At 41.4% G+C, this 14,789-nt stretch overlaps 1 protein-coding gene across 5 annotated transcripts in view; it reads left to right on the forward strand.

The window, feature by feature from the left end:
* mical2a (microtubule associated monooxygenase, calponin and LIM domain containing 2a) overlaps window positions 1-14,789 on the forward strand; it is a 56,375-nt gene that overhangs the window by 1,320 nt on the left and 40,266 nt on the right. For 4 of the 5 annotated variants that reach the window (XR_013962168.1, XM_080729306.1, XM_080729308.1 and 1 more), the window contains exon 2: window positions 11,039-11,432. Coding sequence is in view for 4 of the 5 variants with exons in the window: in XM_080729306.1 (XP_080585432.1) it covers window positions 11,172-11,432 (261 nt within the window). In the remaining variant the exon portion in view is untranslated. Of the gene's footprint in view, window positions 1-496; window positions 562-11,038; window positions 11,433-14,789 lie in introns of those variants that run through there. The other variant, XM_080729307.1, reaches the window with a different exon arrangement.

Below are 14,789 nucleotides of genomic sequence, written 5' to 3' on the forward strand. Positions count from 1 at the left end.
GGCCTACTCCGTTTACAAGTACACCCTACCCTAACCCTAATTCATAAAGTTTACTTGAGTAAAATACAAAAGGATTGGTATAAAAATGTACTTTAAGTACCAAAAGTAAAGGTTGTCCTTGTGCAGAATGTCCCATCAAATTTATGATTTCTTTTTTGAAAATAGCAGATCTACAAGCTCACAATGCCTTGTGAGGCATTGTATGCTTTTAGATCTGCTATTTTCAAATGGCCGAAATGTATGTTTTTTAATCATTATCAAAATCTACAAAGTAACTCGTAACTAAAGTTTTCATTTAATTGTAGTGGGGTAAAAGTAGCCTACAATATTTTCCTGTGAGATCTAGTGGGTAATAGTTTCTATCAGAGCCATCTCAGTCTCTATGATTGGATGTCATGTGTTGAGCGCCGCCCTCAGTAGAGGCAGGTCCACTGCAGCATCACAGCACGAGGGTCCATTCCAATAATACTGACACAACAAAACGTGCTTTCAAAGACACGCTGCGAGCTAAGAAATTGGACGAATGCTATATATTTTTTTCATTCTCGCTGAACAACTGAAGTAAGTAGGCTATAGTTTCCATACATTGCTTTGTTCCTACTGTTTGTTAATATTGTTTGTTTGTTTGTTTGTTTGTTTTAATGCGTGGATCACCTGACAAAAAGTGACTGCATTGTGGGGATACTTTAGTGGCATATTTAATTTGTAAGGTTGTTAGCACATGAAATTGTTCATCTTTCTTTCACACGTACCTGATAAGTTTCGTGTCTTAGCCATTTTCCCCAACAAGCCTATTGAATAAATGCTGTCTTGAGTAGCCTGTATACCATGCTGCTTTGTTTTGAACGTGGTGGAAAAGGTACTCGCATGTTTTACTCAAGTAGAAGTATCAATGTAGAAATACTCTAATTGTTACAAGTAAAAGTCAGGAATTCAAAATATAGATCTTTTGAAAATGGCAGATCGGCTATTTTCAAATGGCCAAATGTATAGGCCTATAAGTAGATGTAGACCAATGTGTGTTTTGTAGTAATAATCAAAATCTATAATGTAACTAAAGTGTTCAAATTGTAGCGGAGTAAATTAAAGTAGCCTACACTATTTGTCTCTGAGATTTAGTAAATGGAAACACTCCAGTAAAAGTACCTCACAATTGTACTTATGTAGGCCACAGTACTTGAGTAAAATTAGTTACACCACAAACCAAATGTAAAATATCAAAAGCAGCAATTCCAATATTCCATTCCAATAAAATCATTCCAGTTTTTGAATGGAATTAATAGTAGCCTACACTTGATACAACACAATTAAGGAAGACTTGTTGTAGCCTACTACTTAACTCTATAGAGTTCAATGATTGAACTTTCTAAACCTGGTTGTCTTTTCTGTGGGATTAGTTTGTAAGGTCACTGAAAGAGCAGGAGAGGGAGGAGGAATAATGGATGAAATTCAATGACAACATGTTCTCCATTGTGACAGAATGAGCACTGATGGTTTGCTCCAATCACACATATGAACTCAAACAGAACATTAGATATGAAAATCCTCTATGGTTGACAATATGAGGATCAAATAGAGACATCTGCATGTAAAAAAAAAATACATTAAGATTCTTAATTTGTTTGGGGACTCGTGCAAAGGCAACTTTCCTCCACCCCTGTGAATGAATGAGTAATTTCCTGTGCATTCTGTGACTTGAATGTGTGGCATGTCCTTTTTAGGCAGCTGTAAGAGTTATACAGCGTGATTCACTACTTGCGTGTTAGGCAGTAGGCACTTGTATCTCCTCGTACAACTACAGTTAGTAGACCTATGTGCTAACATCTAAACAGGCCGGAACGCTCTCAGTCACAGGCTATCCAAGAAAGATTTCAAATGTTTGTAGATTCCAATAGAGTATGCCCCATTCAACTGCAACCACATTCTTCTCATGTCTTGCCGGAATTTCCTTTGGAATGTGCAATTTTGTGAGTCATTCATGTGTAGTTCATGAAAAGACACAGTGAACAATATTGCTTAACAACCAAACTTTATTCTTCTTTGGCCCATTGACCATTAATTTAACACAAGTTTCTGTTGTGTTTTTTTGTTGTTTCAAATATTGAGATTTTTTTATATTCAGAACATGGACATGTTTCATGTTTATGTCCTGTGATTTACTTTTAACCGCCAAGTCTTAACCCTCACACTCCGTCTTGGAATAGTGGGTACTACATAATGAATTCAAGTCTGAATTTGTTTTCAGTGATGCTTAAACTGCAGAAGTGTAATGTTTAATGCCTGTCTAACTGAAACACAGGTATTATTTACAATAAACATAAACATTAATTGAGCTTTTAGGACATTGGAAGCAGGCCTAAATGTAACCCCAAAGTGTATAAAATGGTTTATTTGATACCAAACCGTTTCAAACGTATGGTAGTCGTACTGAAGGTCTTCAACCATACCATGCCGAAGCTGATGTCTGTAGCTAATCTCTGCAGTAATTTACACAACTGCAAATGTTTCTGCCAGCCTCTTGTTTTTAGTTTGCAGTTAGTGGTTAATTTTAGAATAGTGGGTATAGATAGAAACCTGTGCCACATTCCAGAATGTGGCACAGGTCCCTCTAATTATGTAACCAGTATGTACTGTAGGCCTACATCACGAACTTGACCTTGAATTGACATCATATTACTGTCCCCTACTGTACATAACTTTGGGTAGGCCTACAGTGTAGAACAAAATTCTTCAACAGGGGGTCCGGGACCCCTAAGGGGTACTCAGAGTTACTACAGGGGGGGCCGCCAAATCTTTATATGATAGGATCATGTTTTTTACATTAATCACTGGAACCCTAGCGTCTCTATTCTAGTGGAACATTTAGTGCCCAAATCTACATCTGCTATTTGTGGGCACAGAGGATTGTTGTAGAGGGAAAAGAAGAGCAGATTAGTAGGTATTGATAGTTCAAGTCGTTAAATGTATGAAAATACACATTAATACAACCTACACAGATGATACTGTGCTGTCAAACAAGTCTAAGCTGTATAAGAAATTGATGAACATAACATACAATATGTAGTGGGGGTCCCTGCTTCATCTCTCTCTCAGCTAAGGGGTCCTTGGCTTGAAAACGTTGAAGACGCCTGGTGTAGAAAATAAACCAAATGAGCTGAGATCATCAAAAATATTCTCTTAGAAGTTGTGAGCTGAACTGAAGCTGACAGTACACTGAAAGTACTGTATATGCATGTTAGGCTGTATTTTACAACCATTACTTTGTTTTTAATATTATTGTCACCTGTCATTCTATAAGATATTTCTATAAACCTTCCTGCTGTGTTTTACGGTACTTTGTCATTTTACTTCGATATGGATGAAATTTATGGAACTATGAGATCACTAACAACAATTTCAGTGAAAAGTACCATCTTTTTATTATTATGGCTTTGTGGAAAAAGCTGTGGACAAAGACAATGGAAAGTGTATTGTACTGAATGATATGGTTGTGAAGTTAGTACTCGATATTCCCAGAGAGAGGTTGTAAACTTTCTTCTTCCTTTCGGCGGCATATTTCCTTCCTACTGTAGCTGGCTATACACACAGTAAAAATGGACACATGTGCTTCTAGAAATCAGCCGTACAACAGATCTGCAGCCGTGTAAAGAAGAGGCTGTTGTTATTAGAACTTCCTTTTTGTAGGAAGCTAGACAGTGTATCAAAACATTTTTGTCTGTGGACAGAAAATGTAAAGGTTGGCCTACACTAATTGTTGTGCATAGTGTTTGATGCCATTAGTTTGGAACCCTGCGATCGGGTTAGAACTCTACTCTGCAATTGATCCTTACTGGTCGTCATACTGTGTCTTAACAGTCAATTAAAATAGCTTGCCAGAGATTTGCATAGAAATAAGACGTACTGTATAATTAACTAATTATGACTCATTTTATTTTGTTTACCTCTGTGAGCCTGTTTTGATTTAATTATGATAGATTGTTCAATGGCTGCTTGCAGGGATCACGTTCTTTGTCTACATGTGATGTTAGAAATGAAAATAATAATATTTCTTTGTTGGGGTCACGCAAAGGACAATGTACCTACTGGAAGATATTACAGTATATTATGCCATCAGGTCAGCAAAAAGATGGCTGTACAGAAGAAAGTACAAAGCTACTAGTAGGCCACCTATTTTAAAGGCAATAAGTCCTCAAGACAACATCAACAAGGTCCTCCTGACAGAGAGAGAGGAAAATATTACAATGGCAGCCCTCCTCAGGGCTTTGATCTGGACAGGAAACTAGACACATTCGACAGGGACATTGTGCTGTACAGTATGTGTCACACAGCTGATGAGACTGAGAGCTTTGCAAAACTGAGCTGAGCCACAGAGATTTAGGAAATGTAGTTTGGGGAATAATATGTCTGTCTTATAACACCACAATCACTTTTTGTCTGCCAAGGATTATAGAGACATTACTGTCAAACAAAGCCATACATATATTACCACAATTTGTAACCATTAGTTTGATGAGTAAAACTGGTTTGTGTTGGTTAAATGTACCTCTCCAGCTGAAAACTGTGTTTGATGTTAGTCTTGTTTAAAGGTTCCTATCATAGCCCTCAGTGTCATGTGCTGTTTTCCTCTGGAACATGATACTTTGTCTATTCTGAGAACGGCTTCCCTGCAGGGCTCATAGGCTCCACTTTGTATGCCTTGCAGAAGTTGCAGTGGCACAAACTGTCATCAAAACATATGGTGGGTCACAGGATGTGCTGACAGGGTCACAGAGACTGAGACATAATGTGTTTGTTTGTATACTTTAATATACTGGATCCCAATAATAAAAAGGTCAGCATTTCTGTAGCACCTTTTAATTTGACAACAACGTTTAAAATGTGCTCTTACATTGATCCTTTCACAAACCCATGGTGGAGGCAACCATGCAAGGCTGAGAGCAATTAGCGGTTCGGTGTCTTGCTCAAGGACGCTTAGACATGATGACAGGAGTCACAGACCGAACCGGGAACCTTCTGGCTCCCAGATGGCAGCTCTGCCTCCTGAGCCTCCTGCCACTCACTCCATGGTGGTCAGTGCAAAATGACACTAACAGGTTCCAGTGCAAGACTAGTTTGAGAAACAACCGTTTAAAAATTTGCCAACATTTTTCATTTTTTCTCCATCACTTATTTGCAGTGCTACATTTAAAGTTGCATTTGTGCTTTACCGTGACAGTTGCTCATATTTCATTCAGCCAGAAGTCTATTGTGTGATAACCAGACAGAGCATTCTTAGTTTTATCTATTCGCCACACACTTTGACGATAAGCGGTTTGGTTGACTACTTCCGCTTTGATTCTGTAACAAATGAGACAAAGAATGTGTGACTGCGCAGGATCAAAATATTTGGTTAAGTGGATTATTTATGTCTGACTCTTAATAACCAGGGAGTCATAATTCTGTGTGTTCAAAGTCTCTGAAGTGTGTCCAGACAAACCTTGGTCCAAAGAGGACATGTGGCGAGCATGCGGCGTGTGGGGTCAAAAGGACCTGCTACTTCTGTTTATGTGACTTAACAATCTGCAAATTTTATTTATTTATACCTTTTTTGATGACTGACATTTATTGGGGCCAGCCAGATAGCACTGCTTGTACCTCCTTTTTGTTTTGGCACTGATGCTTGAAAAAGCAGCCAGATTTCAGAGATATGCATGCGATAATAACTATGGTGTCCAGGGGCCTGTGAAGTGCTGGATGTCCACTGGACCAGACTGTTTTCCGAGGCCTGCTGCCTGCCTGCTTATCAGGGGCAGAGGGTTCCTTCCTGGTTTTCTTCAGTCCAGTGCAGTATGTAATTACTGTGGCTTGCCGGCTACACTCCCACTGTTTTCCTTATGTCGTCAGCTTCCTATTGTTTTCTGATAGCCTCAGGCACTGAAGCACTGCTGCGCCAACTGCAGACATCACATCATGTTGGTGTTGGTGATTAATCAATGGTTAGGGCCAAACCAGTGTCAATACATGTATGTCAATATGTGTGACTTACAGTAAATTGAAAATAAAACAAACTAAGGTACAGTATGCTTTGGAAAATGGTCAGCACTAATGTAAAGTACACCGTGAGTCATAGTCAATGGGCTAAACATGACAGACCTTCAGTGCAATCCTTTTAAGTGCCTTCTTGCTCAATTCTTACTTTATCTTGTGATCAGGGTAAGACGTCATTTGACAAATGCCATTCTCAAAGTTTACTTGGGTGTTATTATCAATAGAATATACGAGATCATGATGTGTGGGTGTGTGTGCATGCTTGTGCGTTTGTGTGTATGTTTTGATTTGATTCTCCAGGACACCAGGTGTAACAACTACATATTTCACATCACTGAAATTCCTCCGTCTTACTGGAATCTGATAGCATGCCATTGCTTTCAGATATGCCTCAGCCTACCTGTATCCTGCATGGAATGGGAATACTGCTGCATAACACAGATGATGCATTGCAGTAGCACTGTTGTTTTGAAATCTGGAGTGTTAATTTAAGAGTGTAAAAAATGAACCTGTACTATCTATCGTACTGTTAAAACACAGTTGACAATGGGTACAGTGTTGGTAGTGATTATTATAACAGCCCACCGATTTCTTCATATGCATAGCCAATGTTTAAAAACGAACTAATCATTGCCTCAGACTGTCTCAGATACTGAACGTCTCATTCAGTCACAGTCAATAAATGATGATTTTTCTAGGGATGTTAAAGTCTGCTCATGCTTAAAAGTGTGTGTGTGTGTGTGTGTGTGTGTGTGTGTGTGTGTGTGTGTGTGTGTGTGTGTGTGTGTGTGTGTGTGTGTGTGTGTGTGTGTGTGTGTGTGTGTGTGTGTGTGTGTGTGTGTGTGTGTGTGTGTGTGTGTGTGTGTGTGTGTGTGTGTGTGTGTGTGTGTGCGTGTGCATGTTTTTACAGCCGTTTTGTGGGTTGGTTCTGTCTGCCCACAGCTGATTTTCCATTCTGTCAGACTAAGATGGTGAAGTCATAGGATTCTGTCTGGGACAATATAGTTGGAGCTTTGAGCGTGAAGTTGGCTATGACAGTATGTGGTACCTTTTCATTAACCCACACAGACTTCTATACCAGATGGTTCCAATAGTGCTGCCTTTTTACCATTCACTTTAAATGCAATGGCATTGCATTAATCTAGTCAGCATGTCTACATTTGAACATTCCACGAGATTACGTATAGCTATTCGCATTTGTCCACTGCAAATATAATGTTCAAAAAGCATTGCGTAAAACCGTTTGCAGCATGACTACTTCTTAGTGGTTTACCAAGATGAAGTTCACAGTGAGTCACCACTGAGCTGACTGTCCTATACAATTATTGAATAGACAACATCCAGCCTAACATTTCAGTTTCACGTTAGTCCCAACTGGCAAAAGAAGCTATTGCAATTATGACTAATGGCAAATTTAGGTGCAACACCTTCCAGGTAAAAATAACAGCTGCTGTGACCTCACGGTCTGGAACATCAAACGCAGACCATTCTCACCCTCACACTCTCATCTTCAGCATAATTTATTGCGGCACCTGCACGACAGGCCTTGCCCATCCAAGCCACTTCTCACCGTTAAAAAATCGGCATTAAAATATGATAAAGCCTTATCCAAAATTCTATTGAGTGGGCCCTGTGGCAAAAGAAAGCCATCAGCCATCATTGTGGTTGAACCAGTGCATGCACTCTGCATGGGTGTTGCCTGTGGTTACATGCTGATGGAGCAGTTGAGAGCCATACTAGGCACGTGGCAATGGTATGCAGACCCATTGAGTGTTGGACTGACTAGGGCTGGGAAATTAACTGAACACATCATACCAAAAACTGCAATTAATTTAGAACAAATAACCAATACATTTTCAAAGGAACTGGTCAATTTGAGGCTGGAACGTAAATCATTCCTCTGAACTGCTGCCGAGGACTGACTGTCTTCAGTCAAAAGCCTCCAGGTTTATGGGTTTACGTTTATCCCAATCTCTGGCCCACTCTGGCCTTTTGTATGGGCGTGCTGGTGTCTCCTATTCTGGGAGAGTTAATGCTTGTAAAGCTGTACAAGAGCAACAGCAAAACAGGATGCAAAACATACTGCTCAACAGGATCTTGACTAGAGTGAGTGAGTACAACAATAAAGTTGCATGTTAATTTTAGCATAGCAACAGATTCGTCTGCTCAACTATTCCAAAAGTGTACTATGCCAACATTGAGCTTCAGCTGTCATCTTCCCAAAACTCTAGAGTGAGAGTCAGTGAACCCTGTGGGGGAATGCAGATCACTGGTTCCTAAACATTTTCAGCCGAGATCCAAAAGATACATTTTGTGTCTCCCCCACACAAAAGATATATCATGAAATAATGAACCACTTAAAACGGCACTATGTAACTTTCCTCTTCTACCCTGGATTTGTGTGTACATTTGGACATTTATTTTTTAACCATTGAGCTAAGAGAGCCGGCCTGCTTGCTCGGGGGATAAATTGAGTCTTGGTCAAAATCTGTGTCAGATCCTGTGTCTAGGTGAGACAAGACGTTTGATGTGATCTAAATGTCTCAATGGAAGAGCAGGGCAGTAGGGGCGAGATCATTTAGCAACCTACAACTGGGTTGCAACCTGGTCGGTATTTTTCACCGACCAGGTTGCTAAATCTACCGACCGGGTCGCTAAATCTACCGACTGGGTTGCTAAATCTACCGACCGGGTCGCTAAATCTACCGACCGGGTCGCTAAATCTACCGACTGGGTTGCTAAATCTACCGACTGGGTCGCTAAATCTACCAACCGGGTCGCTAAATCTACCGACCAGGTTGCTAAATCTACCAACCGGGTCGCTAAATCTACCGACTGGGTCGCTAAATCTACCGACTGGGTTGCTAAATCTACCGACTGGGTCGCTAAATCTACCGACTGGGTCGCTAAATCTACCGATCGGGTTGCTAAATCTACCGACCGGGTCGCTAAATCTACCGACTGGGTCGCTAAATCTACCGACTGGGTTGCTAAATCTAGGGAGACAAACCACCCCAAAAAGTTATATAATATTGTATTAATATACTTGGACAACATTTCAGCCAATCAGGGGAGAGGGCCATGTATCAGCCTCAATTTCATAGTGGTCGAGTTACAATTTTTTCTGCTCATTGCTTTGTCATCACTTCCAATTTTTTTGTTTATCCTGTATGCTGCGTGAGTTATCTCTCCCGATTGGATACAATTGGTATCCCAACCTGAAAATGCCTTTTCTGTTTCCTAAAGTGCTGGAGAAATGGGGAGACTCCTGTTACTGAACAAACACTCTATACAGTAGCAATGATTACAGAAAGATAAAGCTATTTAACACTTATTTTAACACACAAATATCTCTTACCCTACCTTTAAGCACGTTATTTCACCATAGTGGGAAAATTAATGCGTTGAATCACAATGAATTTTATTTATTAATTCAAAGATATCTGAAGAGTTGTGGATTTTATTGAAAAAATTGGTCCATGGCCCCAAAATGGGTCCCGACCCATTGTTTGTGAAACACTGCACTAGAGCAGGCCCCAGCCTGACCTCCCCCTGGCCCAGCCCATTCCTCTCCACAGGACACTGGAATATCAAACGCAGACCGTTCTCAAACGGAAACCATGGTCTCCACCCAAAGGAACACACATATATTTAAGTTAGAATATTACCATACTTGGCTGTAGTTCTCTGCCAGCACAGAACTTTCTACCTTGCTTTTAAAAATAGTTGGTAACTGAGTAATTAAGTGAGTAGTAGTGATTTTCGATAAGGCTGGGTTGTGTTTTGTTAACAATGGTATTTACATGCGTGCCTAATTGCCTATGCTGTACGTTAGATACTATATTATGAACATAATGTTTTGGGTGGAGTACTAAGCTGACACTCCTAATTACCAAGAGTAATGTAGGGTTGCATTCCTACTAATTTTAGAGAGGTGATTTGACTGAAATAAAATCCCTTTGTCCGTCTACAACAGGAGAGCAAGTTGCACTGCCAAATACTTGCACTGCCTGCTTATCCACAGACAGAGCTACACACTGGGAAATAAAACTGCTTATCTGTAACAAATAGTGGTTCTCTAGCTTGTAGTAATCATAGTGGTGGTGCTTACTGTATGGTGCTTCTCTAAGGTTTGAGAGCTATTGTCACATGGAATCACAGCGAACCATTCAAAGTGTTGTTTATTCTTTCTTAAACACTTAAATCCTACAACATTGTTATTCGTCAAATAGGGAAAATAGACGATCTAAAAACTATTGCTGAAAAGTTGCCTATTTTGGCAGAATGTTTCCCTGTTATAACATGCCCAGAATAGGGATGCTAGGGCTCACGTGGTTAGATGAAAAACTTCAACCACTATTTATATAATAGTTTTAGAGACAATTTAATCTCAAGTTAGAGACCATACATGCTAGAACAGCAAATGGCTCGTTACAAGTTCAAGTTGTTCTAATAGCAGTGTCTCCATAAAGCCTCATTTAGTCTAAAAACAGCTTGCCATTTAAGCTCTATTAAACATGCATGGGAACGGTTTGACCACATCAAGCTTTCTCATGTTTCTTATTTGCTGCCGTTTGTCCCTGCTTGCAAAATATACAGCATATGACACCAGTATCATGTTATAGTCTTGACATCTTTTAGAATCTGTTCAGTTACAGTGGGTGTGAGTTTGGTGTGTTTTCAGAATATTTGCTTACACATTGAGATGTTAAGGATAAGTCAGGACTTGTAAAGAGTCCCATCTTGATAACCTTAAATTCCTTAAATTACACCAGTCAATTCATCAAGAGCTAAAATATGCATACTTCATTCGCCGTATCAAATGGCTGCATGCTGAATGATCCAATGAATTGCCTACACCTTTCAACAAGTTAAACAATCCAATGGATCTGGAATGGTCCTTTCATGCTAATAATAGACTGAAGAAAACATCAGTTGCCAAAAGCCAGATGTGAAGGATTCCTTGCTGTAAGATGACATCAGACACTTTTTATTTTTTTCACCCCCGCAGGCTGGGCATGACTGGAGGGGCTAAGCAGAGGGTGTAGCTACAGGGACAGCTGGCGGAGACTGCCGACCCAAGTCTCACGTGTCTCAGCATCCCAAAATCCTCTCCACCTCTGGCCGAGTCCTTCTCGTGAAAGATGGGGGAGATAGAGGAGGAGAGGGATGATGGAGGGAAGCTGTTTGAGAACTTCGTCCAGGCCTCCAGCTGTAAGGGTACGATGCAGGCCTTCAACCTCCTGTGTAGCCAGCTGGAACTGGACCCTATGGATCACTGCACCTTCTACAGCACTCTGAGGGCTAAGGTCACCTCCTGGAAGGCCAAGGCACTGTGGAGCAAGCTGGACAAGAGGATGAGTCACAAAGAGTACATGAAAGGCCAAGCTTGTGTGGGAACCAAGGTGAGCAAAATCATCTCTCATGATGGAAATGATACACAGTAAACACAATACTAGTAAGACGCCCCGTCGCCCCCCCTAAAGGGCGAGGACGCGCCATGTCTTGGCCATCTGGCCAGTGATGTATTGTATATTAGTCGGGGGCCCCAGGGATATTTTGGTTCAGATTCTCGCAAATTCGCCAAATTTGGCACAGATGTTGTCCATAACATACTTAATCATTTTAACTCTTTCCAAGTCACGGGGAGCCACTTAATATTAAAACCTTTTTATACCGGACATCTGAGCAAGGATGTTTCAGCCGCGCCGTCTTTTACCGTACTTTGTCATTAAAAACGAAATAAATTATTTTTATCCAAAAATCGGCGATCGTCTAACCTTCCCTAGTCACCGCTCGTCCATCGATAGCGCATGGCTCCTCTGACATGAAGCAGAAGTGACCTCAGGTCCTTTCCATGAAAACCTTCCCAGCTACCATCCATTTTCTGTTTAGACGTTAGTGCTCGCACAGCTGGAGTGCTGCGGGCTAAGCTAGCGAAAATGTTCATATTTAATATTGGATTGTGCCAAATTTGGCGAATTTGCGAGAATCTGAACCAAACGGTCTTTTTATTGCCCCGGGGCCCCCGACTATATCGGACCAGTTACCCATATATGGAGACCCCTGGTACCCATATATGGAGATCCATGTACTGTATGTGGAGATATGCTGTGGGGGCCCGTTATTCGTTTTGTGACAGTCTTATGACGTATATGACATCTGACATCATACATACAATCCCTTTTGTGCCCATACATGGATATCCCTGTATGTAGAACTAGCCACACAGATATGGGCTGTCTTGGCCATATATAGATTCTGTTAGTGTGGTATGTAGCCTCCATATATGGGCATTCCCATTTTAAGTCCTGTTAGATATGGGCTTAATATTGATGACATCAGGGATGGATCTCCATGTATGGGCATAAAAGGGATTCTGTTGGTGTGGTTCCCCTGACATCACAGTGACGTCACAGTGATGTGTCAGGGGAACCACAGTGTCAGGCGTTACAGACAGACAGAGATACGGTCAAGCTGTGACCGTTCACATACTAAACTGCAACCTACGGTCCCTTTATGCTATTTTTGGAGCTGTGTGGAACACAAGCTCCCTATACGTGGCCGTGTGTGTAGGTATGTATGTTTGTATGTGGGTCTGTCTGTATGTAGCCTCAAGCCTGTGGTGTAGTACCTTTTATGCAGTGATGGGCAAGCTACTTGGAAAATGTAGTAAGCTAAGCTACAAGCTACTCTTGATGAAATATAGCTTAAGCTACAACAAAGCTACCCACAGAAAATGTAGCAAAGTAAGCTACAAGCTACACGGCAAAAGTAGCTAACTACAACAAAGCTACTTTTTTATTTTTTTTTATTTTTTTATCAACTTCATGATCAAGTACAACTTTCCACCAAACAAATAGGCAGGCAAAAATGTTCAGTTCGATTGATTATTATAAAACTGGAAACAAGCCCTCGTGTCTGGCTTTTTGTGTCATCCTTTCATTTACTTTTTAAATTAAATGTGTACCTTTTCAGGCCGTGACCCCCCCCCAAAAAATCCTATTTGAACTGGGGACCCCACCCTGACAAGCAATTGGAATTAGGAGTTGAGGCATTTAGTTTCACATTTCTGTTCCACCAATACATTTTGTGTAAAATAGCAGATCTACAAGCTCACAAGGCCTCGGAACACAAGGCGTTTCGAGCTTGTAGATCTGCCATTTTCACAATTTGTGCCTCTTTTACTATATTGTCAATTTGGCCAATGGTTGACCAGTTTTTTATAGTTGATAACTTTTTATGCAGTTTTGGTCTTTTATTTATATTTTTTTAGGTATTAAAAATGTCTAAAGGGTCCTTAAATTGCCACTTCACTGTCATTAGTTAGCTGTGGACAAAAGAGTGCACTGACTTCTGTGTGCTGTCAAAACAGCTGATAAGCTGCAGCCAGCGGTGGACAGTAACTGAGTAATGTACTTGAGTACTTTTACTTTTATTTGTACTTCAAGTAGCTTAAAAGCATGTAGACCTACCGGTATGTACTCTTGAATACATACGTTTATTTAAAAGCAAGTACTTTTTTACTCTTACTTGTAACTTTTTGACTGATTTACTGTGGATTGGAGTAAATGTGACCAGGAGGAGTGGGCTAGTACCTACTCTGTACTCTTACTCAAGTAGGCTACTCGGGTCGAGTACAGTCCATCTCTGGCTGCAGCGCAGCGCCTCAAGCCTAATTTATGCTCCCCACCGCCACCGGAGATCTACAAGCTCACAATGTTGGCATTTGCAACGCGATGTGAGCTTGTATGTCAGTTCTCAGTCAGACGCTCTCTGAACACTTCACCGTGTCGTTCCAAGAGCGTATGTATGCAGCTCGCAGCCCCCGCTCTCCGAGCTCCAATACCCTTGGCTGGCTCCCAGGAGGTCCCCGAGGGGTCCCCCACGCCGGGGGACCCCCGCGGACCCCCTCGCTGTCCGAAAAAAACTAGGCCAAAACGGCCAAAAGCGGCCCGTCCACCGCATCTATAGCGGATCCCCAAGCTCGAAAACGCTAGGAGAGGTGGGACGTCCGCGAACGAATCGAATCTTTTGAACGGTTCTTTGAAGTGAACGATGGGATCCGGTTCGTGCAGTAGAGAGCGCGAAGTAGTGAGCGCATAGTGAGACAGATCCTTGGCTCGGTCTCACTTCAAAGAGCCATAAATCCCTTGCTTTAGAGGAGGTTCGTTGATGAAGTGAAAGCAAAGCAGCGCTGCGCAGAACAACACAGGGATGATCTGTTGGGAATTATTTTCCTCACAAACTTTATTTAGCAGTCAAATTTCGCCGGGATAGTAACGTGTAGCGTTTGTTGGACGCTACGTCACTACTGGAGTCTAAAAATAGCTACGCTACGCTACAGCTACGCTGGTTCAAAAGGAGCTGCGCTACCGTGACGCTACTGATAAATGTAGTTAAGCTATGTAGCGTCGCTACTTATAGCTCGCTACTGCCCATCACTGCTTTTATGACCACACATGTTAAGGGAGGGGCGCTGTTTTCAACTGCAATACACACACACACACACACACACACACACACACACAGCTCCACTTCGAACAGAGGTTCGATTTTTTATGGCTATTATGCCTTTACATTGGGCCGACAGGAAATTGGGGAAAGAGAGATGGGGAGTGACATGCAGCAAAAACCGTCGGGAACAGGAGTCGCTATATTTAGGTACAGACTATACAGTATATAGGTGCCTGGACCACTATGCCGGTCCAAGCAACGATACTCAATTTTAAGTTGTCCTACAAGCTCACAAAGCTCTGCGA

Source organism: Nannobrachium achirus, assembly GCF_963921795.1.
Source record: "Nannobrachium achirus genome assembly, chromosome: 7".
Taxonomy (NCBI): Eukaryota; Metazoa; Chordata; class Actinopteri; order Myctophiformes; family Myctophidae; genus Nannobrachium; species Nannobrachium achirus.